Source organism: Trachypithecus francoisi, unplaced genomic scaffold (genome assembly GCF_009764315.1).
Source record: "Trachypithecus francoisi isolate TF-2019V2 unplaced genomic scaffold, Tfra_2.0 Lachesis_group4, whole genome shotgun sequence".
Taxonomy (NCBI): domain Eukaryota; kingdom Metazoa; phylum Chordata; class Mammalia; order Primates; family Cercopithecidae; genus Trachypithecus; species Trachypithecus francoisi.
Genome location: NW_022681469.1, coordinates 2,280,808 through 2,304,385, shown reverse-complemented (window position 1 = coordinate 2,304,385; position 23,578 = coordinate 2,280,808). Strand labels below are relative to the sequence as shown.

General features: G+C 55.2%; 1 protein-coding gene across 1 annotated transcript; it reads right to left on the bottom strand.

The window, feature by feature from the left end:
- Positions 1 to 12,557: 12,557 nt before the first annotated feature.
- MNX1 (motor neuron and pancreas homeobox 1) lies at positions 12,558 to 18,618 on the bottom strand. The gene is made up of 3 exons (XM_033193651.1): positions 17,623 to 18,618; positions 14,181 to 14,341; positions 12,558 to 13,577 (listed from the first exon to the last, which is right to left on the bottom strand). The coding sequence occupies exons 1-3, from the start codon at positions 18,305 to 18,307 to the stop codon at positions 13,224 to 13,226; spliced, it is 1,200 nt and encodes a 399-aa protein (XP_033049542.1). The 5' UTR covers positions 18,308 to 18,618; the 3' UTR covers positions 12,558 to 13,223.
- Between the last annotated feature and the right edge of the window lie 4,960 nt (positions 18,619 to 23,578).

Genomic DNA, 23,578 nt, shown 5'->3' with positions numbered 1-23,578 from the left:
CCCTTTCTGACTTCAAGGGACAAAGGGTTTTAAAGGCCCTCTGTTTTCTGAATCAGACTTAATAGAGCTGACGGAGTCTGGTTTCCTGCTTTACTAAGGGTGGAAATAACACTGATAAATCAAGTTCTGGTGGTGTTCGAGCCTCACACCCAGGCAGCGGAGTGCGGGCTGGGGAGCTTGCGGGAACGTGCTGCACTGGCCCAGCTGTCCTGCCGCACCCACGGAGCACTCAATGCAGAGCTGAGAGACAGTGGGTCTGTCACACAAGATGGATTTCCAGAACTGTTCCTCCACCCCGTGTGTGTGAAGGAATCAGTGTTCCTTTTTTCCTGCACGTTGACACCGTTAAAATAGTTCACATGAGGGCCAGGTGAGGTGGGTCACGCCTGTAATCCCAAGGGGATTTGGGAGGCCGAGGCAGGTGGATCACTTGAGATCAGGAGTTCAAGACCAGCCTGGCCAACATGGTGAAACCCCGTCTCTACTAAAAATACAAAAATTAGCCGGGCATGGTGGTGCATGCCTGTAATCCCAGCTACTGGGGAGGCTGAGGCAGGAGAATCGCTTGAACCCAGAAGGCAAAGGTTGCAGTGGGCCGAGATCATGCCGCTGCACTCCAGCCTGGGAGACAGAGTGAGACTCCGTTTTAATAAATAAATAAATAAATAAATAAAAATAGCTCACACAGACGGGCAGAAGGCTGTTCCCCCAGAAGGTTCTGGATGGGTCTGGTCTTCCTCCGAACTCTGAGGCATCACGTGTGAGGCATCAGAAGAGAGTGGGATTTTCACTTTGCCGTCTTTCACTCCAGGGTTCCTAGTCAGGGCCTGGACGAATTGGAGTTGCTGCAGCTCTCTAGGGGCAGCTGGAGCGGCTGTTCTGCCCCAAGACCTGCAGGGACCCTCATCTTCCCGTGGAGACAGGCGAGTGCCATGGCCTCCAGGACCCACTGGCTTCCAAGCTGAGTGCTTGGGAAGCACCTGGAGCAGCAGAAACAGCCACTGGTGCTGAAGAGTCAGGAGAGACACAGCGGCGAATGAGCTCTGGCTGCCCGAGCAGATTCCATGGCCAAAGCAGAGCATCTGGGTATGGCGGGAGCTGGGTCCTGGCGGCTGCAGGCTGTGCACGTGGTCAGGACTCAGGGAGGTCCAGGAATAGGGCCAGGACACTGGGGAGCACCTGGGAGCTGCTCTCTTCCTCCCCTGCTTCCCTCAAATCGATGTCCTCTAGTTCCTACGGCCTTGGGGGCTCTGAGGGAAGCGACTCTGCACACGGATGGCAGGAGCTCTGTGCCCTCAAGCCTGCCACCCCGGAGAGCTTCCCAGGGCCTGGAGCCCAAAGTGCCATTGAAGTCGCAGTGGGAATACCTTGCCAAGCTGAGGTGCTCCCTGCCTAATGGGATAATAAAGCACTTTGTCACCCGTGAGTGAGAGGTCTGATAAAAGCAAAATATTATCACACCATCTGTGATTAGGAGGCAGCTGCACACTGGAGACACAGCCACATTGATGAGTAAATAGAATTTGTTTCTGTGCTCTGATTATGAAGGTCACAGTGGTTTAACCCTGTTGCGGAGGCCTCAGATACATTATCTGCTCAAATAGAACTGGGAAAGAAAACACCAGCGGTCATTAAAAGCAAATTACCTTGTGTACGAAGATAGAAGGGAGAAGGCCGCAGAAACCTTGAGGTGTGGGGCCCTGGGGGTGCCACGGAAGGGCAGCATCTCTGTAGGCACCTGCAGGCAGGAGCTGGGACATGAGAGTGACCTGCCAGTCCACTGGCAGCCAGAGATTCAAAGAGGTCCAGGGCTTCCTGTGGCTTCCTGGAAAGCTCTCAGGATATTTGCAGGCAATTTTGGAAGCTGCCTAGAGTGCAGGAGGTGAGGGTGCCTGTGCCTTCTTTACCTGTGAAAACAAAAGGAAGATTTCTGTGAGATGAAATCGGCCTGTGTTTCTGGTTTTTATTTATTTATTTATTGAGACAGAGTTTCGCTCTTGTTGCTCAGGCTGGAGTGCAGTGGCGCGATCTCAGCTCACTGCAACCTCTGCCTCCCGGTTCAAGCCATTCTCCTGCCTCAGCCTCCCACGTAGCTGGGACTACAGGTGTGCACCACCATGCCTAGCTAATTTTTTTGTATTTTTAGTGAAGATGGGGTTTCACCATGTTAGCCAGGCTGGTCTTAAACTCCTGACTTCAGATGATCCACTCGCCTTGGCCTTCCAAAGTTCTGGGATTACAGGTGTGATCCACCGTGTTCAGCCATGTTTCTGGCTTTAAATGCATAAAAGGACTTGCTTATGTTTTGATGCATTGATGCATTGGTTTTATTTTCAAAGTGAAATCTCTGGCCAGGGGATCTCTTTGGAAGGGGGGCTGGCACAGCACCATCTCTATACTGGATACTGTGAGGAGTGAAAAAAAGAACCAAAAACTGGCCACAGGCACCGTGGCTCACACCCGCAATTCCAGCACTTCGGGAGGCCAAGGCGGGTGCATCGCTTGAGCTTAGGAGTTTGAGACCAGCCTGGGCAACATGGCAAAACTCCATCTCTACAAAAAATACAAAAAAAAAATTAGCTGGGCATGGTGGCATGCCTCTCTAGTCCCAGCTAATCGGGAGGCTGAGGCAGGAGGATTTCTTGAGCCTGGGAGGTTGAGGCTGCAGTGAGTCGTCATTGCATCACTGTACTCCAGCCTGGGCGATAAAGCCAGACCATGTCTCAAAAAAAGAAAAAAAAACGTATCTGGAATAGGCAGATTCATAAATGGAGATGACCAGGGGCTTGGTGCAGGGGCAGGGGACGTCATGGTTAATGGGCATACAGTTTGTGTGGAGATGATGAAAAAGTTTGAGGTGTAGCTAGTGGTGATGGCTACATCGCATTTCAAGTGTGTCTAACACCACTCAATTGTACACTTACAAATGGTTAGAACGATAAATGCTGTTATGTATATTTTACCACAATAAAAAAAAAGGACTAGATGGATGCAGTGGGTCATGCCTGTAATCCCAGTACTCTGGGAGGCCAAGGCAGGAGGATCACTTGGGTCCATGAGTTCAACACCAGCCTGGGCAACATGGTGAGACCCAGTCTCTGCAAAATTTTAAAAAATTAGCCGAGTGTGGTGGCATGTGCCTGTGGTCCTAGTTACTTGAGAGGCTGAGGCAGGAGGATCACTTGAGCCCAGGAGCTCAAGGTTACAGAGAGCCATGATCATACCACCGCACTCCAGCCTTGGTGACAAAGCAAGACCCTGTCACTAAAATTGAAAAACACTTTATTGCTAAAAAATGCTAAGCGTCATGGCCCTTTAGCAAGCTGCAATGTTTTTGCTGGTAGTCTTGCCTCGATGTGGATGTCTACTGACTGATCAAGATGGTGGTTGCTGAAGGTGGGGTGGCTGTGGCAATGCATCTCCCTTCCCCCTCTTCCCCCTCCCCTCCCTTCCCCTTCCTTTCCCTTCCCTTCCTCTCCCTTCTTTTTTCCTTTGTTAGGTAAAGGGTTTCACTCTGTTGCCCAGGCTGGAGAGCAGCACCACAATCACAGCTCATTGTAGCCTTGAACTCTTGGGCTTCAGCAATCCTCTGGCCTCAGCCTCCGGAGTAGCTAGGATTACAGGTATGCACCACCACGCCCAGCTAATTTTTGGTAGAGAGCTCTCCATATGTTGCCCAGGCTGGTCTCAAACTCCTGGGCTCAAGCAATCCTCTCACCTCAGCCTTCCAATGTGCTGGGATTATAGGCATGAATCACCATGCCTGGCTATAATTTCCTAAAATAAGACGACAATGAAGTTTATCACATTGATTGACTCTTCCTTTCACGCCAGATTTCTCTGTAGCATGCAATGCTGTTTGATAGCATTTTACCCACAGTAGAACTTCCTTCAACATTGGAGTCAATCTTCTCCAACCCTCAAATTTATGGAATATTCTAAATCCTTTATTGTCATTTCCACAATGTTCATAGCATCTTTACCAAGAGTAGATTCCAGCTCAATAAACCACTGTCTTTGCTCATTCCTAAGAAGCCACTCCTCATCGGTTCATGTGTTATCCTGAGATTGCAGCGACTCAGTCCAATCTTCAGGATCCATGTCTAGTTCTAGTTCTTTTGCTGTTTCCACCACATCTGCAGTCACTTCCTCCACTGAAGTCTTGAACCCCTCAAAGTCATCCATGAGAGTTGGAATCAGGTTCTTCCAAACTCCTATTGTGATATTTTGACCTCCTCCCATGAATCATGAATGTTCATAATGGCATCTAGGATGGTGAATCCTTTCCAGGAGGTTTTCAATTTACTTTACCCAGATTCATCAGAGGAATCACTATCTATGGCATCTGTAGCCTCACAAAATGTATTTCTCAAATAAGCACACTTGAAAATCAGATTTACTTCTTGATCCATGGACTGCAGAATGCATGTTTCTTGTCTGTGTTAGAAGACATGAAAACAACATTAACTTCCTTGTACATCTCCATCAGAGCTCTTGGGTGACCAGGTGCATTGTCAATGAACAGTAATATTTTGAAAGGAGCCTTTTTTCTTAGCAGTAGGTCTCAACTTGGGCTTAAACTATTCAGTGAACCATGCTGTACACAGAGGTGCTGCCATCCAGGCTTTGTTGGGCCATTTACAGAGCACAGGCAGAGTAGATTTAGCATCATTCTTAAGGGCCCTAGGATTTTCAGAATGCTAAATGAGCTTCAACTTAAGGTCACCAGCTGCACTGGCCCCTCACAAGAGAGTCAGCCTGTCCTTTGAGGCTTTGAAGTCAGACACTGACTTCTCCTCTCCAGCTATGAAGGTCTTAGATGGCATCTTCTTCCAACAGAAGGCTGTTTTGTCGGCACTGAAAACCTGTGTATGAAGTCACCATTATCAAATACCTTAGCTGGATCTTCTGGAGAACTTGCAGCAGCTTCTCCATCGGCACTTGCTGCTTCACCTTGCACTTTTATGTTATGTAGACGGCTTCTTTCCTTCAACCTTACGAACCAACCTCTGCCAGCTTCCAGCTCTTCTTCTGCAGCTTCCTCACCTCTCAACCCTCCCAGAAGGCCCTTGGAGTTAGGGCCTGGCTCTGGATTAGGCTGTAACTTAGGGTATGTTGTGGCTGGTTTAATCTCCTATTTAGAGCACTAAACCTCTCTCCGTATCAGCAGTAAGGCTGTTTCTGTCTTATTATTTGGATGTTTACTGGAGTAGCACTTTTAATTTCCCTCAACAACTTTTCCTTTGCATTCACAACTTGGCTAACTGACACAAGAGGCCTAGCTTTCAGCCTGTCTCAGCTTTCAACATGCCTTCCTCACTAAGCTTAATCATTTCTAGGTTTTGATTGAAAGTAAGAGATGTGTGACTCTTCCTTTCACTTGAACACTTGGGACATTGCAGGGTTATTACATGGCCTAATTTCAATATTGTTGTGTCTCAGGGAACGGGGAGGCCCCAGGAGAGGGAGAGAGACGGAGGATAGCCAGTTGGTAGGGCAATCAGGACACACACATTTATCGATTAAGTTCACCATTTTATTGGGCAAGGTTTGTGGGACCTCAAAAAACAATGACATCAGAGGTCACTGATCATAGATCACATAACAGATATCATAATGAAACCATTTGATACTTGCGAGAATTCTTGGTAACTGCAAGAATTCCCAAATGTGACACAGACATGAAGTGAGCACAGGCTGTTGGAAAAACAGTGCTGACAGATTTACCTTGTGCAGGGTTGCCACGAGGCATCAATTTGTAAAAAATGAAATCTCTGTGAAGTGCAAAAAAGCAAAAAGCACAATCAAACGAGGTCAGCCAGGGCTTAATCTGATGACATGTGTGCATCTAAAGACCTGGAATAAATTAATCATGAGAATAAATGGACCAGGTAGTAAAAGGTAATACATACATATTGCAGACTGAAGAAAAAACACAATTTGCATCGTGTGTCCTCACTCATTTGTGGGATCTAAAAATCAAAACCACAGAACTCATGGAAATAGGGGGTAGAAGGCTGGTTACCAGCAGCGGGGAAGGGGAGTGGTGCGGGGTGGGGCGGAGGGTGGGGGGGGACATTGCCAGGTAGGTAGGGAGGGTTAATGGGGACAAAAAAATAGAAAGAATGAATAAGACCTAGTATTTAGGTCTATTGTCACCTAGCAGGGTGACAATAGTCAATAATAATTTAACTGTACATTTAAAAATAACTAAGTCTAATTGGATTGTTTGTAACACAAAGAATAAATGCTGGAGGGGATGGGTGCACCATTCTCCATGAAGTAATTACTACGAGTTGCTTCTTATGTCAAAACGTCTCATGTACCCCACACATCTATATACCTACTATGTGCCCACAAAAATTAAAATTTAAGGTTGCGCGCGGTGGCTCACGCCTGTAATCCCAGCATTTAGGGAGGCCGAGGCGGGCAGGTCACGAGGTCAGGAGATTGAGACCATCCTGGCTAACACGGTGAAACCCCGTCTCTACTAAAAAGACAAAAGAATTAGCTGGGCATGGTGTGGGGCGCCTGTGGTCCCAGCTACTCGGGAGGCTGAGGCAGGAGAATGGCGTGAACTCGGGAGGCGGAGCTTGCAGTGAGCCGAGATCGCGCCACTGCACTCCAGCCTGGGCGACAGAGCGAGACTCAAAAAAAAAAAAAAAAATTAAAATTAAAATTTTAAGGGAGAGATAATAAGATGTAGTAAAGCTATTAGGAACCACCCCCCGCAACTTGCATTTCCTTTACAGAGTTATCTGCTATTAAAGAAACACTGCAAGTTTCCTATTACAGGGATGGCCCCCTGCTCTGAAAAGCCAGAACCCTCAGCCTCCTGGGTGCGGCCCTGCCTAAAGCAGGGACATTGACAGACGCAGTTCGCAGGAGCCAGCTAAGCCTGAGGCTTAACCGGCCGGAGCCTCCTCTCAGGTGCCTGGCCTGTCCGAGCTTTCTAGAAAAGACGCTGGGCGCTCTCATGCTCCTCACAAAGTCCCTTGCCCGGGAACTGATCCTTACGCTTTTATTTTTTAAATTCTTTTCTTTTTTTTCCCTCTCCTTTCTTTCCTTCTTTCTTTCTTTTCTTTTTTTCTTTCTTTTTAGTATCACCATAGAAGAGGACATTTTTTGCTTGGCAGAAAGGCTGCTAAGCGGGAAGGTGAACTGCAATATTAACAAAAGGCAGATACGAAACTACAGCCTTTGTCATAAAAACAGGCTGTTTCTTCCACGTTCTCTGAGTAATAAAATATCTAAAATATTACATATCAGTACTTTTTTTTAAAAAAACGGGTTCACTTCTAGCCTGAAGCTCAAACACCCGTTCCAGGCTCCGAGAGTCCCTGTTCTTTCGCTTCTAGCGCCCACTTCAGCAGTTTCTTCCGGACCCGGACATCCTCAGGGCGGCGATCGGGGGTGAAACGCCCCGGGCCGAGCCCCTGGGTCACTGCATCCTGAGCCCACCCAGCAAACCCCGAGTCCAGGTCTGCGCGGCGCCCCCGACCCCGTCCCGGGCTGGAGAGGCCCCGCCCGCGGCCCCCGGCCTGACCCCGGCCCGCCCCGGCCCGCGGGCGATAAGGCCGCGCCTTTGTTCCTGCCCCCAGCTGGGTAAACCGCGCCCCGCCTCGCTCGCCGCCTCGGGGGCACCTTTGTCCGGCCCGGGGCGCGCATTGTCCGCACGGTGTGTACACGGGGAGGGGCGCCAGGTGCGCGGGCGGAATGTAGGGTCGGCGCGGGGCCGGGGGGCGGGCCCGGAGCCGGGGGGTCCTCAGGAAGCCTCGGCTGGGCCCGCCTCCTCCCCGAGGGTCCCCTGCGGCCGCGGGTGGGGGAGCCTGGGGGGCGGAGCGGGGGGGGGCGCGAACCCGGGGACCCCCGCGCTGGACAAACCCGCGGCCGCCGCCCGTTCCCGTCGGGTCCAGCTTGAGACACACCTGGCGCGTCGTAAAGTGATTTACGAAGTGAAAGTGTGAAACCAGGCCACCAGCTGGAGGCCCGGCCGGCTTTAGGAGTTTTATTAGGTGCCCTATTATGGAAAATAAACTTTAATCCCACCATAAAAACCCAATCTGAAAAACATATTTGCCCTTGTGGTCGGGAACGCGGCGGCATTCCTGGTGGAGGGCACACCTCCGATGGGATTAGTTTTATGGAGGGAGACAGCGCTCCGCAGGACTTTGATACCGGGGGGCTGGGGGGGCGCCCGCATTGCCGCCGCGCCCCACGCGGGTCCCAGCGCCCCTCCGCGCCACACTCCCCTCCCCGTCGCCTGGCAGCCCCCTCCAAGCCTGGGGCGCACTCGGCGCTGCTCCGCACAGAGGGGGTGGCCGCAGGTCAGTTAACCCAGAAACCTGAGAGGTGCTGAGGAACCGCCCGGGCGCCCCTCCGGAGCAGCTCAGCAAGGAGGGGCTGGGGTCAGAGGGGAGGGGAGGGAGAACGGCAGAGAAGAGGAAAAAGAAGGAAGAAAAAACAACAAAATTGTTTTTACAATCATTGTGACCATTCACGTGTTAGTACCGGAGGGTTAACTATATGCATTATGCAACAGATACTAGAACCCTCTCATCTTCCCATACTGAAACTCTGTCCCCAAGAAACACCGACCCCGCAGTACCCACCTCCGAACCACACTAGCAACCACCATTCTACTCTCTGAGTCTGACTCATCTAAACTGATATTTCATACGATCTTGCAGCATTTGTCCTTTTGTTTATTTGCTTGCTTATTTATTACTTTTTTTTTTTTTTTAGAGATAGGGTCTCACACTGTGGCCCAGGCTGGAGTGCAGTGGTGCCATCAAAGGTCACTGCATCCTGGAGCCCCTGGGCTCCAGCCATCCTTCTGCCTTGGCTCCTCAGTAGCTGGGACGGCAGGAGGGCACCCCCATGCAGGGCCAGTGTTTCTCTTTTGTTATTGGGCATTTCACTCAGCATAAAGTCCTCAGAGTTCATGGGTGTTGTAGCACCTGACAGGATTTTCTTCTTTTTAAAGCCTGAATAGCGCTCCGCCGCCGTATGTATGTACCACATTTTCCTCATCCATTTCTCTGTTGATGGACATGTAGGCTGCGTCCACCTCTTGGCAATTGTGAAGAGTGTTGCAATGAACTCGGGTGTGCAAATGTCTCTTTGAGATCTTTTTTTTTTTTTTTTCCAATTCTTTTGGATATATACCCAGAACTGAGACTGCTGGATCATATGGTAATTTTATTTTATTTATTAAATTTCTTGAGACTGAGTCTTGGGAGTCTTGCCCTGTCGCCCACGCTGGAGTGCAATGGCACGTTCTCAGCTCACTCCAACCTCTGCCTCCAGGGTTCAAGCACTTCTCTGCCCCAGCCTCCCAAGTAGCTGGTGCTACAGGCGCCTGCCACCACACCTGGCTAATTTTTTGTAGTTTTAGTGGAAACGGGGTTTCACCATCTTGGCCAGGCTGGTCTTGAACTCCTGACCTCATGATCCACCCGCCTTGGCCTCCTAAAGCGCTGGGATTACAGGCGTGAGCCACTGCGCCCAGCCTGATTTTTAATATTTTGAGGGAAATTCTGTATTATTTTACATAATGGCTATGACATGTTACATTCTGACCACAGCTCCAACTTCTCCACATCCTCACCATCACTTGTTATTTTCTATGCTTTTTGTTTGTTTTATATTGGCCATCTTAACAGGTGTGAGGTGGATCTGTGGCTCTGACTTGCATTTCCCTGATGGTTAGTGGTGTTGAGCATCTTTTCATATGTGTGTTGTCATCTCAAAATTTTATTTGGAGTCATGTCTATTCAAGTCATTTGCCCATTTTGGTTTTGTTGTAGAGTGGTGAGAGTCACATACTCTGGAGATTAACCCATTCCCTGATTCGCATTTGGCAGATGATGTCTCCCCTTCCCAGGTTGCCTTTCACTCTTGTTGATCGTCGTTTGTGGCGCGTACGTTTTTCAGTTTGATGCGGTCCCATTTGTCTATTTTTGCTTTGATTGCCTTGCGTTCTGTATCAAAGAAGGAAAGTCACCGGATCGGCGAAAGGACACGTCCACCTCCTTTCCCTTCGAGCTGTTTCTTTACTCCCTGACACCAGGGATGAAACGGAGCTCCAGGAGGGGCTGGAAAGGAGTCCCCTGGGCCTCCCTCTGGGGGGCGTGTGTGAAGTGTTTTCTCCAGTCACAAAAAAGGCTTCCTCCACATGCGTTTGCACCCCCTGCAGAATTCACCCACAGCAAGGCGCCCCTTTCTAAGAACGGAGGAGAACCCACATTGGAGCGAGGAAAACGGTGGCCAAGAGGTGGGGGCCTCGGTAGGAGAGGGAGGCCAGGCTGGGGTTCCAGGGGACAGGGTCAGCTTTGGGTGGGTCCCCTCCATGGGGACCCAGCGCCCAGGGTCGCAGTGACGGCCGCCGCGGGCTCTCCCCCCTGCGTACCTTGTCTTCTCTTTAAGGCAGTGAGATCCGCAGGCCTCTGGGACAGCTAGAGGACAGCAGAAATGAGCCGTGGGGGAAGCCTGGGCCTGTCTGAAAACACGACCTCAGCTCCCCCCGGGGTCCCCCTGCGTAGACCTGGCTCCAGGTGCTGAGAACCCGATTCTTGAGGGCTGCAAAGACTTTCTCCCGCATGCGCGGGGTCAGCTGGCGGCTCCGGTGCGGTTGGAGGCCTGGGCCCCAAGGGACCACCGCCCCAGGCCGAGCCGAGTCAGCGACCCCGAGCGCGGCGCCCAGGGGTGGGGCGCGCGCCCGCAAGGCGGGCAGAGCGAGTCCTCGAGACCGTTCATTAGGCAGAATGAATTGTTCACCGTGCCCGGAGTGGATGAGGACGAGCCAGTGATTATATTTAAATTTGCTATAATTGATTTGGGGAAGAGCAACTGTGACAAGAACGAATTGATCATTAAATTTATTAGCGAGATAAATTCCGCGGAGATTGAGCGGCCTGCTGGAGGCGCAGGGGCCGGCGCAGGTCCGGGGCCTGGCTCTGCTGGAGGACGGGGGAGGGGCGGCGCTATTAACAGCGTCTTCCTTTGATGTCGCTCTTTCCCCGCGTCCCAGAGGAAGCGCCTGTCCCCTGGGGGTAGAGGGACACACCCTCCGCAGAGGCCTGGGGCACCCCAGCTCCGGGCCGAGCCCCCACTCTTCCCTGGCTGCCCAGTGTTGGTGGGGGCGCTGAGGCTGGGCTGGCTGAGCCCAAGGGGAAAATAATCCCCAGATGTGGGGCCAGCCCGGGGAGAGATTGTTGCAGGCTGAATCTCACCAATGTGTTAGAAATTAAAAAGAAATGTACAGATTGCAGATTTTTAAAAACCAAAAGAAAAAAAAAAGCATCTGTCTTCCCCCTTTCCCTCTGGTTTTCCCACCCTCGTTCTCTGGGCACTCTGCCTCTTCCCCCAGTGGCAAACCCTCTACCAGTTCCCCCAAACACCTTTGGACCCCAGGCGGCGGAGGCCCAGCCCCTGCGCCAGCGCCCAGCAGCTGCTTCTGCCTGGACTCCCAGCAGCCGCGCCCCGGCCTTGGTTGAGGTTGATTTTATGGAAGGGGCCCGGGGTGATAATGAGTTGCCAGAGAGGATATTAATCTCCCCGCGCCCTGAGGCAGAGGAGTGGCTGCGCTCGCCCCGCGGTAATCACCCAAATGAAACGCCAGGCCCTTCTGAACTCATTTTATCAGCTGGGAGGAGGGGAGGGAAGGAGGGAGGAGAAGGGCACACGCAGGTGCTGCTGAGAAAGTGACAAACAGAAGGAAGGAGGAAGGCCCGGGAGAGGAGACAGGAGCGGCGTCCCTGTCGCCCGTCTCCTTCGGGGCCAGGAGAGGCCACTAGGTCAGCGATGGGGGAAGGGGGCCGGGAGGCGCGCCGGGCTGGGTGGGCCGCGGGCCTGCGCTCCAGAGCGGGCGATAGCGCGGGCTGAGCCCGCATGTGTGGAGCACATGGCGCTGGGCCTGGCCGCGGTGATTGATGGAGCGCGCTGCAGAGGCTGATTAACCTGGAGCAGCTGCAGCCGCGTTGTGGAGCGCTGCTGCAGTCGGCTGCTGTCTTCGCAGATGTGTTTGCACAGAGCCAAGAAGACCAATCCCGGCCAACCAAGGAAGGTTCTGCCAACAGAGAGGGCCGGGGTCGAGGCGAGAGAGAAGCACCGGGCAATTCGGCGCGTTCCGGGAAATGTGCCTAAGTAGCGCCTGAGGTCGCAGGGACTCCAGATACTACTAACGCCTAGTCTTTTGAAGCTTATTTTCTGAAACGTCCAAATGGCGTATTTCCACTTGTGGAGCGCCAACGAAGCGAGAGCCCGCAAGGAAAAAGGAAAATAAATAGAGTCCACAGCTCCGCTTCTGAGGGGCACGCGTCCCAGGGCAGGTGTGCACCAGGCAGCCCGGCATGCGCTGACACCTGACCACGGGTTTTTTTTTGCCAACGCTTCACACTGCGACTCCCCAGCAGGCGCGGAGGTGGTCCTGACACCCACTTGAGACTCCGATTTTCACCCTCAGCTGCCAACCGCCGTGTAGACACCCTCCCTATCATTTCTACAAGCAAATGGTAGAGCCGCGGTCATAACCCCCAAAAACGTGTGTACGCTGATCCAGTACAAAACCAATTTATTTTACATTCCATCGTGGGCGATGGGAGAAGCTAAATAATAATTTAGCATGCATACGTAGACGTTTCTTTTTATATATAAATACAATATACAAAAATAAAGACAGTACAGTTTTGAGATTTCCAGCAGTTTGAACGCTCGTGACACAATCCCCCCCGACCCCAGAGACGTAAGCATAAACCTTTTTCTTTTTCCAAATACTCTGCAGAATGGCCCCTCCAGAGGCGGTTTCAAGTTTCAGAAGTCAGATAACACTGTGGGTTTCCGCCTTCTCGGACGCTAGGAAAGGGGAGACCGGAGGCTTCCCCTTGCGGAGGTGGCGGGGGTCGGTTCTTCTCACAGGCACTCGCACCTCCCCCAACACCAACCAAAATTAATTTTAAAAGAACCATCAAGTTGCAGCCCCCTGGGTCTCCCTCTCGCTGTTTCTCGAAGAGCAGGTGAGGCGCCCTGGCTTAAAAGGGAAGTGCCCAGGACCGGAGGCCGCGGCCGAATCCCTCCAGCCCCGGCCTCGGCGAGGGGTCCACGGGGCGGCTGCCGAGCTGGCTCTCGGGGCCGGGCCGGGTAGGTGCGGGCGCCGGAGCCTCCAGGAGAAGCCGCTGGCCGGGGCGCTCCTTGCGAGCCACACCTGCTGGGCCCCGGGGCTCCTACTGGGGCGCAGGCTGGTGGCCCGGCCGCGGGGGCGGCGAGTCGTCCTCCGAGGAGCAGTCGGAGGAGGCGGCGTGGGTGCTGGCGCCATTGCTGTAGGGGAAATGGTCCTCGTCGTCCTCGTCCTCGTCCTCCTCGGGGTCACTGTCCCTCAAGTCCCGCAGGCGGCGTCCGCTGCCCTTGTCCCCGGGCGCGGTCGGCCCCAGCAGCTCCTCCGCGCCCGGCTCCTCCGCTCCGCCCTTCCCCGCGCCCCCGCCGCCGCCCTTCTGTTTCTCCGCTTCCTGCGCCGCCTGCTCTTTGGCCTTTTTGCTGCGTTTCCATTTCATCCGCCGGTTCTGGAACCAAATCTTCACCTGCGGGCATAAGCGGGCGTGAGACACCGGCCACCGCCACCCCAGGGCTTCCTGTCCCCGGAGTCCCCCGGCCGCGCGCCCGGGCCCCAGAGGGTCGGCCCTGGAATGGCCGCAGGGTGAGACGACTTAGAAGTGGAATGGGGAGGGGGTTTGCAGCTTCCTCCTCCCCCCAGCCCACCACTCAGCAGCAAACCCCAGGCTGGGCTTGAGCTCCGTGGGAGCTAGGACTATGTCCCCAACGACCGGTCCGGGGACTTTTCTACCCGCGCCCTCCGTCTGCGGAGGAAGGGTCAGGGCAGCTGGCTACGTGGCGGTAAATCTCAGGATGTTCCCTCATCTCTTTCTGGAACAAAATTTCTCGAATGCGGCCTGGGGATCACCTTCTTCAGAATGAAAGGAGGGGTGGTTAAGTGCTGACTCTTGGGCCCCACCCGAAGCTACTGAATCGGCGCTCTGGGCTCCTTAGATGAACCCGCACACCCGCCGTCTTGGAACTGTCGAGGCGCAGCGCCAGCTGCCCCAGACTGCCCGTGGGTCACGAGTGCAGAGGTAACAGTGTCCCCTGGGAGGCCGGGATGTGTCGGGGGTGGGGAGGGCGCGCACCTGGGTCTCGGTGAGCATGAGCGAGGTGGCCACCTCGAAGCGCTTGGGCCGCGACAGGTACTTGTTGAGCTTGAACTGATGCTCCAGCTCCAGCAGCTGCTGGCTGGTGAAGGCGGTGCGCGGCCGGCGGCACTTCCCCAGGAGGTTCGACTGCGCCTGGGCTGGGGACCAAAGGGCAGTGAGGCCCACAGCCGGCTCCGGTCCTCGCCCCAGCCCCTCCCGTGGCTGCTGGTACCACTGCCCTCAAGGCCCCAGTGCCGAAGGCCTGGCCCTGCAGAGGGCAGGGCTGTTCCCTCACTATCAGTGCTCACTCCCCAAGGAATGAGGACTCAGGACCACCAAGTGGAAATGGGTGGTTTGGGGTTAATGAGACCTTTTTTTTTTTTTTTTTTTGGTCTGGGAGACATCTGAGTGTCCCTGTTAAACAGGGTCCATCGCAGGAGGCATCCTCTCCACGTAAGCCGGCTTTGGTAGGAGTGGATTGACCCAGAGGCAAGAGGAGAAGTGAGGCCAGTTGGGGGCCAAGATGGGAGGTTCCAGGAAGCCCAGGAGTTCAAGGCTGCAGTGAGCTAGACTGCATCCCTGCCCTGTACCCTGGGTGACACAGCAAGACCCCATCTCTCAATAAATAAAAAATAATAAAATAAAATAAAGGAGCAGTGAGTGGTGAGAACCAAATCTCTCCCCATCTCCTCACTGCGCCTTCCTAGAGATTCAGGCTCAGATCCAAACCGGTCTGGGAAGAGCTGGTCCTGCAGTTCCAGGTCTCCTTCCACTGCCTCCTTAAGACAGAAAAGGAGGAGAAGAAAAAGAAAAGGAAGGAAGGGAGAGAGGTAAGGAGGGAGGGAGGGAGGGAGGAAAGAAGGAAGGAAGGAAGGAGGAAGGAAGGAGGAAGGAAGGAAGGAAAGGAGGGAGGGAGGAAGGGAGGGAGGAAGGGAGAGAGGGAGGGAGGAAGGGAGAGAGGGAGGGAGGAAGGAAGGGAGGAAGGAAGGGAGGAAGGGAAGAAGGAAGGGAGAAAGGGAAGAAGGAAGGGAGGAAGAAGGGAGGGAGGAAGGAAAGGAGGGAAGAAGGAAGAAAGGAAGGAAGGAAGGGAGAGAGGGAAGAAGGGAGGGAGGAAGGAAGGAAGGAACGGAAGGAAGGGGGAGAGAACGGGTGGAACAGGACCAAACCCAGGGTCCAAATCTGTGTATGTATTCATCAGGGACCCTCCCACCTTTCCAATGTTTTTCTTGACATGCCCCCTCCTCAGGGTGCGGTGGCGGGGGCAAAGCCTGGGGAGACTGGAAGCCTTTTCAGGACAATTCTCATTACGCAAATTAAAGGCAGAGGCGCAGGCAGGATCCGGTTCTCTGTGTGTTCGAGGAGGCCTGCCCGGCTTTATTTACATAATTTCGCACGGTTACATCACAGAGAATTTTATGACCTCAAAACGAGACTTCCCTTGATTTCCCAGGAGCCTGACAAGTGTTGGACAATAAAAGAAAAGAAAGCAAAGGAAAGAAAGGAGGCCAGCCCCAGGCCTGGATGAGCTCAGGTCCCTGGGGATGGGCAATTTGCTTTAGAGGATGGCCCACGCCCCCTGCTTTAGTCAAACAAGGCCCTGAATTCCCAACTTGACAATACATTAGAACTTTAATTAAAACACTGGCTCTGGAGGGACCATTTGGGAAATGCCATCCCACAGGCAGAAACAACCAATTAAAGAAACCAAACAGGTTTTCCCTGTGACCAGCAAGGAGGACTTCTCAGAACACATTCTGCCGTCTTTGGCACGATTATGCTGCCCTTTTGGATTGCCAGGTGCAGATTCCTCTTCTGAACTTAAAGCTGGCTGTGTTTAGAATTTGGCTAACTCTAGGTCAACATTTGGAATCAAACAGGCAAGGTGTGTTGGGAAAGGTGTCTCACTTTAATAAATTTTCTGAGTGACCTTGGGCTCCACAAAGCTCCAGAAAGCACCCCGGTGGCCAGGGAGTCCAGGGCCCTAGGCCTAGGACCATGGTCCCCTGCGCTGGCCAGCCCCCTCCGTGGGCGACTTAGCGTCCCTAGCTCTGGGAAATGCAGGTCATATTGGTGGCTTTCTATCAGAAGGGCTGGGCCCTGGGTCGGCAGCCAGGCCCAGGAGGGCGCCCTGGGTTTAAGCCCAAGCTGGCAGGAGATTCGCAGACCCAGATGTGTCTGAGGTGAGGGCAGCTTTCTGTCTTCCAGCTGGAGTCGGGGGGCTGACTTTCCCAGGTGAGGGATGGGTGGCCACTGGGGCCTTCCTGGAGCTGAGCTAGGAAAGCCTGGGGCGGCTGTGGGCAAACAGCGTTCTGCAGGGATTTTCTCACCCCCTTGTGACTTCTCCAGCCTCTGGGGTCCTAGATTTTCTCTGTTTAGTCACAACCACAGCTTCCAGCAAAGGAATCTGAATTCTGGAGTGTTTATTTCTGTTTTCTTTTTTGCTTTTCCCCTGCTCTGCCTGCATCTCCCCAGTCTAAACAAATTCACTCAGACAGAAACAATGGGGTCTCTTTGTTTGGGTGTTCGGCGGCTGAAAGCGTTGAGCGGAATCTTCTGCTCAGCCCGACTCAAAAGTAGCTGACCCCGATGGGGCGATCGGGGAGAGCCAGAGCCAGAGCCCCGGAGTCCCAGCTCAGAGAGTCTGCGTGTGCCAGGAAAGCCTGAGGGGCCCAGGCCTCTGGCGAGGTGTCCCGCCCGGATGGAGAGGAAGCTGCCCGAAGCCCAGCGGCTCTGGGGTGGGGGCTCCCACGGCCCCACCTTGGAGGGGCATTCGTTACCTTGTTGGGCGCCCGGGATACCAGGCCAGGCACCTACTGTTTAGAATCTCCCCATAGCTGGTTCAAGCCAGGCCACCTGCCTCGGCCATCGCACCCCGGACCCAACGCCCTCCCAGAGGAGGGCAGCGCCCTGGTAAAAGCCGGGGGTTCCCTGGGCCCTGGCCTTGTCTCCCCGGGCCTCGAAGCCTATTTCTCTTGTTTGCTGCTCCTGAAGCACTCCCTCTCCCTGGAGGGGCTGCGGGTGTCTCTAGCGCCCCGAATGGGGGACCTGGCCCAAGTTCCCTTCCCCGGTGATAAGCCCTGACCCCCATTCCCGGGCCTGCCTAATTCAGGGCGCTCTCCGTTCGCCTTGCCCGGCGACTTCCTTCTCTTGCAGCCTTCAGGTTAATCATTAGATCTCAGTCTCACACCTCCAACTGCCCCTTCCCGTTAAGAGAGGAAGAGAAGGCAAGGCCTGCGCATGGCCATTTTAATAATTCGCCGCCCGTCTCACGCCTGGGGGTCCAGGCGAGTCCTCGCAGGCCCCGGGCAGAACCGAGGCGGCTTCGCAGCGCTTCCCCCGCTCGCTGGGAGCCAAGCGCAGAGAGGGGCAGGCGGTGCCGGGTGGAGGATGCGCGAGGCCCTCCCGCCCCGCGCATCCACGGGGGCCGCAGGGTACTCACAGTTAAAGTCGGGCATCTTAGGCAGGATCATGCCCGCGGTGGACGCGCGCAGCCACTGGTCCAGCTGGAAGGTGCCGGCACCCAGCTTGATGGGGTCGGCGGGGTGGGCGGGGTGCGCGCCCTGCACCTGCGGGTACGAGTAGGAGAGCGCCGGGTGCTGGCCAGCCAGCGCAGCCGCCGCCGCTGCCGCGGAGTAGCCGTAGACCGGGTGGCCATAGAGCGCCGCCTGAGCCTGGAGGCCCGCGCCACCCTGAGCGCCCCCCGGGTGCAGCCCCAGCGCCAGGCCCCCAGCGGCGGCGGCGGCGGCGGCGGCAGCGGCGGCAGCGGCCGCTGCGCCCGGGTGCGCGTGGTGGTGGGGCCCCCCGTGCCCGCCGCCCGTGCCGCCGCCCGCGCCCAGGAATCCTGGCTTGGGCAGCAGCGCGCAGTGCGCGGCCAAAAGGCGCGGCGGCGACGGGCTCTCGGCGCGCAGGCGGTCGGCGGGCGCAGCCGGCGGCTCCGAGGACGCGGGGCTGCAGCTGCCGCTTGTCCCGCCGCTCGCCCCGCCGCCGCCCCCGCCACCTCCGGTGCCAGATGCGGCGGCAGCGAGGGACGTGACCAAGGCCAGCGGCGCGCTCTGCGCAGGGGCGGCTCGCGGGGGGTCCACCGCCAGCAGGGCGTCGATGCGGAAATTTTTGGATTTTTCCATCGGCTCGTTTGGGGTTGGCGCTCAGGGCCGGGTGGCGGGCGACGTGGCCGTGTGCGGGGTCGCGGAGTCAGCGCGTGCGGTGCAAGCCCGGGGTCTCGGTATTGTTATGGTGGTTATTTGCCAATAATCAAAGTCGCCGCCGGAAATTCAGCCGAGCGTGACCATGGTCCCGGCGCCTCCTCCGTGAGGGCCCCGCCCCGGGCCGCGCTCGCACAAACTTCCACGCGAGTGCTTCCCCGCGTCCGGGCCGGGGAGCCCGGCTCTCTGCGCTCCAGCCCTTAGGCGACCGCGCCGAGGCCGCTGGCGCCGTGCTGGGGACCCGCGCCCCTCCGCGCACTTGAAGCTCAGCGCGGCCTCCGATTGGCGCGCGCAGCGGGGGCCCGGGGAGGGCCGCGGGCTCCGCCATTGGCCGAGGGGCGCACCTGTCACCGTCCCGGCCGCCCGCCGCCCCGCCCCCCGCGCCGCGAGGTCCTAAGCACCCCGGGCTGTTGCGCGGCGCTGGCGGGCGGGGACGCCGCCGGGGAGTGGATACTCCGAGGCGCAAACTGGGGCCTCTGCCCGCCCTTCCCTGGGTGCGGAGCCGGACAGCGGGCACTGGCAACCCCCGGGGCCCTGGAGAGCCCCGCGGCGGCCCAAGACCCGCTCCCGAGACACCTGGCCCCCTCCGGACTTGGTTGGTCCCTGGAGCCAGCTGCGCGCGTCCTTTCCGGCCTCCTTGTCGGCGCTGGTGTGGGTCCACGTCTGCCTCGCGGAGCACGGTGGTTCCACGCTCCTGAGCGCCCATGCTGAGCGCAGACCTGGCCGCTCTGCGAGGCGACGGCAGCGCACTGAAGACCGTGGTGTTTCCCAAGCCCTCCCTGCTCCCGGGTCTCCAGAGCGCAGCAGGGGAGGGTTTTGTCCCGTGGCCAAAGCTCCGCAGGTCGAACTTTATCTGCACTGGGAAGGCCCCGCATTTTCAGGTGTGTGTGCGGGGACGTGGGGGTGTAAACGCGCATGTGAGTGTGAGTTTGGCCTCCACGAATCCTCGCTGGGAGCCCCTGCCACAGTCAAGGCGGAGACGGCAGATATGGGCGCCCTGGCCTGCAGGACCAAAGTCGGCTTGCAGACGTCGCCCACGTGCTTGCTCAGTGGAGCGGGTCCTCGGTGACAAAGCTCTTCCTCGCTGCCGAGGGATGCCCGTGGGCTTGCGGGAGTCGAGGCCCACACACCTCGGCCCTGAAAAACCCATAGGGCCCGTCATCCTTCGGAAGCCCTGCCGCTGCGACCCCCGGCCAGTCCCCGGGCAGGAGCGGGGAAAGACGGTCTCCTGCTGCCGGGGCCTCCTGGGAAGTGGAGAGGAAAGGGCTTCCCGTGAGTGAGTGAGGCACGGAGTGAGCACCCAGATCTCACCCCTCCCCCACACGCACACTTCAAATATTTACAGTAAAACCACTTCCAAGGACGTTTTTGAAGCTGAAAGAATCAACACGGGGTCGGGAAGTCAAGCGGCATCAACACCAGGCTTTGTCAATAGCGCCATTAGACCCAGTTATCTTCCCCAGCAAGCGTGAGAACCGGGAGGGAGTTCCAGGTTCCAGGGCTTCCTATGCAGGTGAGAGGTGAATAAAGGACCGGAAGGGGCTGTGGAGAGGGGAGAGAGCCAAAGAGAAACTCAGTGCCAGGTAAACTTCAAAATTAGCAGGCCAGGTTGCTACAAGAGGGATTTTTAAAAAGGCAAATAGAACTTGCCACTTCTCTTCAAAAGGCTTTTTACCTAGGCGAGAGTTGATGACAGTGACTTTGTTGGCATGAGTGATATCTTTTTCATTATAACACAGGGTAGTTCCCAGATGCACAGGACTGGTTGGAAGGTGAGGAGGATGGCAATGGATGAATAACAGCAACTTGGAGTAAATGTGAGCTAGCTTTGCAGAGCGACCACTGGGAAAAAGAAATCCCCGGCATTCACACGGAGTGTGTCGTGCCTTTAGATGTCTTTGTGGTGACAGAAATGCACTTCTGCCTCCAAGTGGAGAGAGGGAAACACTCACATTTCTTGAACACCTACTATGTGCTACGCGCTTTCTAGAATTCTCATCTTTGATCTTCACTCTGACACTAGAAGGAAGATTTTTATCATCTCAGTTTTCTTTTTTTTTCTTTCTTTTCTTTCTCTCTCTCTTTTTTTTTTTTTTTTTTTTTTTTGAGATGGAGTTTTGTTCTTGTTGCCCAGGCTGGAGTGCAATGGCACAATCATGGCTCACTGCAACCTCCATCTCCCAGGTTCAAGCGATTCTTCTGCCTCAGTCTCCCCAGTAGCTGAGATTACAGGCATGTGCCACCAGGCCAGGCTAATTTTTGTATTTTTAGTAGAGATGGGGTTTCACCATGTTGGTCAGGCTGGTCTCAAACTCCCGACCTCAGGTGATCCACCCACTTCGGCCTCCCAAAGTGCTGGGATTACAGGTGTGAGCGACCGCACCCGGCCTATCATCTCCATTTTCTAGAGTACAGGTTTAGAGTTTGGGATCCTTGTTCCCAGCAGGCAGTTCAGCCTTAGAGCTGGGAGTGGAACCAGGTCTGACTGCAGAGGCCACACTATTCCCACCCTGCTGCCCTCGAAGCTCTCAGGTACACTCAGCCCTGAGTCCCCATCCCATCTGTTCCTTTTTGGGGTTGGGGAAGGCTTGTAAAGGAGACCAGAGATTCTTAGCCACCTGTCCCAGGCAGGAAGCCCAGGCTGTGACTCTGCCTTCCCAGGGTAGAGAACACAGCCTTGGCCTCCTCCTCCTCCAGGGGTTTGGTGCCAAGACTGACTTGCCTTTCTCATCTCATCACCCCCATCTGCTGGGGGCAGGTTGCTTGGTCCTGAGGTCAATGATGTAGGAAGCTGGGGGAAGGGAGTGGCTGCAGAAGACATCTCCCAGGATGGACCTTGGAGAAGACGCTGTTCCTCTCTCAGCCGAAAATACCCACCGCCAGGGTAATTTTAGTTGGTGATGGGGTGTGTAGTCTGGACTCATGACATCAGCCATCTCCCTCAAAAAATCACAGTGGGTGTTTTCTGGCTTTTTTTTGGTAACTCCTAGAGGAATTCATTTCACCCCTTTTTGTTCTGCGGTAACCGTGGTCCAAAACCCCTTCACACCCTGCCTCGTGTTTCTATTCTGCCTGAGACCTGCTGAGGAAACCTTCCTGAAGACACAGACGGGACATGTGTGCAGGTCCTTCAGGTGTCTGTACCGCCTGTGGGGCTGTGCAAGGCTGTCCGAGGAGGCCTAGCATAGCAGCCCTGCATCCTGTCCGGACTGCCCCTCTAGCTGAGGTGCCATTTCAGGAGTCTGAAGCTCCTTTTCTTGATGGATTTGTTTGTCTACAGAAGCAGGGGTTGGACCAAATGGACTCTAAGGTGCTACAGGGCCTTAAAATGATCCGATGTTCTACTTATATTTAAGAATACGTTATATAAAGTGGAGGCTCTCTGTAAAGTTGCATGGAGAGAGGCAGGTGTGGGGGAGAGAGGGAGCTATCTGGGAAGTGTAGATCTTTGTGTGGTTTACAACGTGTGAGGTGGAGCCTGCTGGGTCTCTTCCTGTTCCCAGTATCTGTATTGATCCAGACCAGCTGGCTTTGGGGCAGATTGGAGCTGGGCTTGGGTCTTGGGAAGGGCCACAAAGAGAGATCAAAGGTCTGATCCTAGCAGTGCTCCCAAACCTGAGTCTCCGGTGAGTTTTCTCTCCAGCGGTCCCTGGGGCAGAACTCAGCCCTGGAGAGTTCTCCCTAGAACTCTTGGTTTCTCAAGACAGGCAGAGATAGGCCTGGTGCACCCTAACCAGCTGGCTCCCACCGTAGCTCCTCCCTGCCTGGCACAGGTGCCTCCTTTCTACAGGCCTCCTGTTAAGGAATTAAAGAGTGCCTGCAGCTGCCCTTCCTTCCACTACTTGGGAAGGAGATGGTGATTTCTACAAACCATCGCAAAAGAAAACGCTGTTGTAGTCTGTGTCTATTTACATCTGGACTTACACACGCAACTGGGAACCTGTGAGGATTGGGGGGAAAACCTGTACATTCACATATTCACAAGATGCAAGGCAAGTATCATGTGTTTATTTATCATTTAGATATTGCTTTTTTCCACGTGAAATGGAGCAGGTGCCTGGAAGGGCACTCAGTGGCTGAAGCAGAGGGCAGATCTTGCGTTTCTAAAACTGAAGCCCAGGGCCAACAGAGAGGATGTGGCTGCAGAGGGGCCCAGGCACGTTAGTCCCGTCTTGCTGAAGCCATGTGGTCTTCAGGGACTCACGCAGTTCCGTTTCAGTGTAAACTTTCAAGGCTTTCTTCAGGAAACAGGCATGAAGATGCCATGTAACTGGCCAGAGGTCGGGACCTAAGCATGTGTTTGAGATGAGACTGGCCTCTGGCACAGGAAGTAGCTTAGTAAGGCTGGAGTGGGAGCCCGGAGGGCCAGGACAGGAGTGGTGGGAGATGCTCCGACCTCCCTGGAGCTCAGAGGCAGAGGGAAGGAGGATCTGCGGAGAGGGCCTAGGGTCACCGGAGCTGGGGACATCTGCTCAGGTCCCCCCACCCACCCCAGCCCCTTCAGAGCCACGGGGCCAAAGGCATCGAGTCATTAGTGCTGTCCTTTGATCTGCTGACCTCCTCTATGACCCCTGGGAGCTGGGCCTTAAAGGAGTCTGGAAAGGGTGGGCTTAGGAGTAGCAACCCAAAGACCCGCAGCTCAAACCCTCAAACCGAGGCGGGGCCTGAGGCAGGCCCAGGTCTGCTGTGTGCTCTGCTCTATGGGTGTTCTCCCTCAGCCCCTCCTCAGCCTCTCCCTGCAACCTGGCTTTCCTGTTGCCATTTTAGAGGGCACCCTCACCCCAACTCCTTTCGCATGGCCAGCACCACCCAGGCTTCACTGGGAATGTGAGACCCCAGAACGGCCCCAAGTCACTGGCTTGACCCTCTCCTCTGGGCCCAGCCCTGGCTGCAAACAACCAGCCCCTAGCAGGGGGCTTGGCGAGAAGTTAGGGAGATGCCACAGGATTTAAATTAGTCCAATTCAGTGACCCAGGGGCCTTCTATTTTTAGAAATTTCCTCCAGAGACAAAAATCTCTGCTTCCTTCCAGACTTTGGGCAGCCTCCTAGCTTCCCTGGACCCTGAAGGGAAGGGACAGGCCTGGCCACCCTGGGCTCAGCTGCTGGCCCAGGTCTCCTTCTGACACAAGGAGGTGAAATCCTTTCCAGCCTCTTCGAAGCTTCTGGGGAAAGAGGGAAGGGAGGCTCCTTTG

What these genes read in the sequence shown, in the direction of transcription:
- MNX1 (XM_033193651.1), bottom strand. Translation starts at nt 18,307, where the DNA reads ATGGAAAAATCCAAAAATTTCCGCATCGACGCCCTGCTGGCGGTGGAC. An exon ending in TAAGATGCCCGACTTTAACT is followed by an intron (nt 14,342 to 17,622) that starts GTGAGTACCCTG and finishes TTTGGTCCCCAG; the next exon opens with CCCAGGCGCAGTCGAACCTC. An exon ending in TCATGCTCACCGAGACCCAG is followed by an intron (nt 13,578 to 14,180) that starts GTGCGCGCCCTC and finishes TTATGCCCGCAG; the next exon opens with GTGAAGATTTGGTTCCAGAA.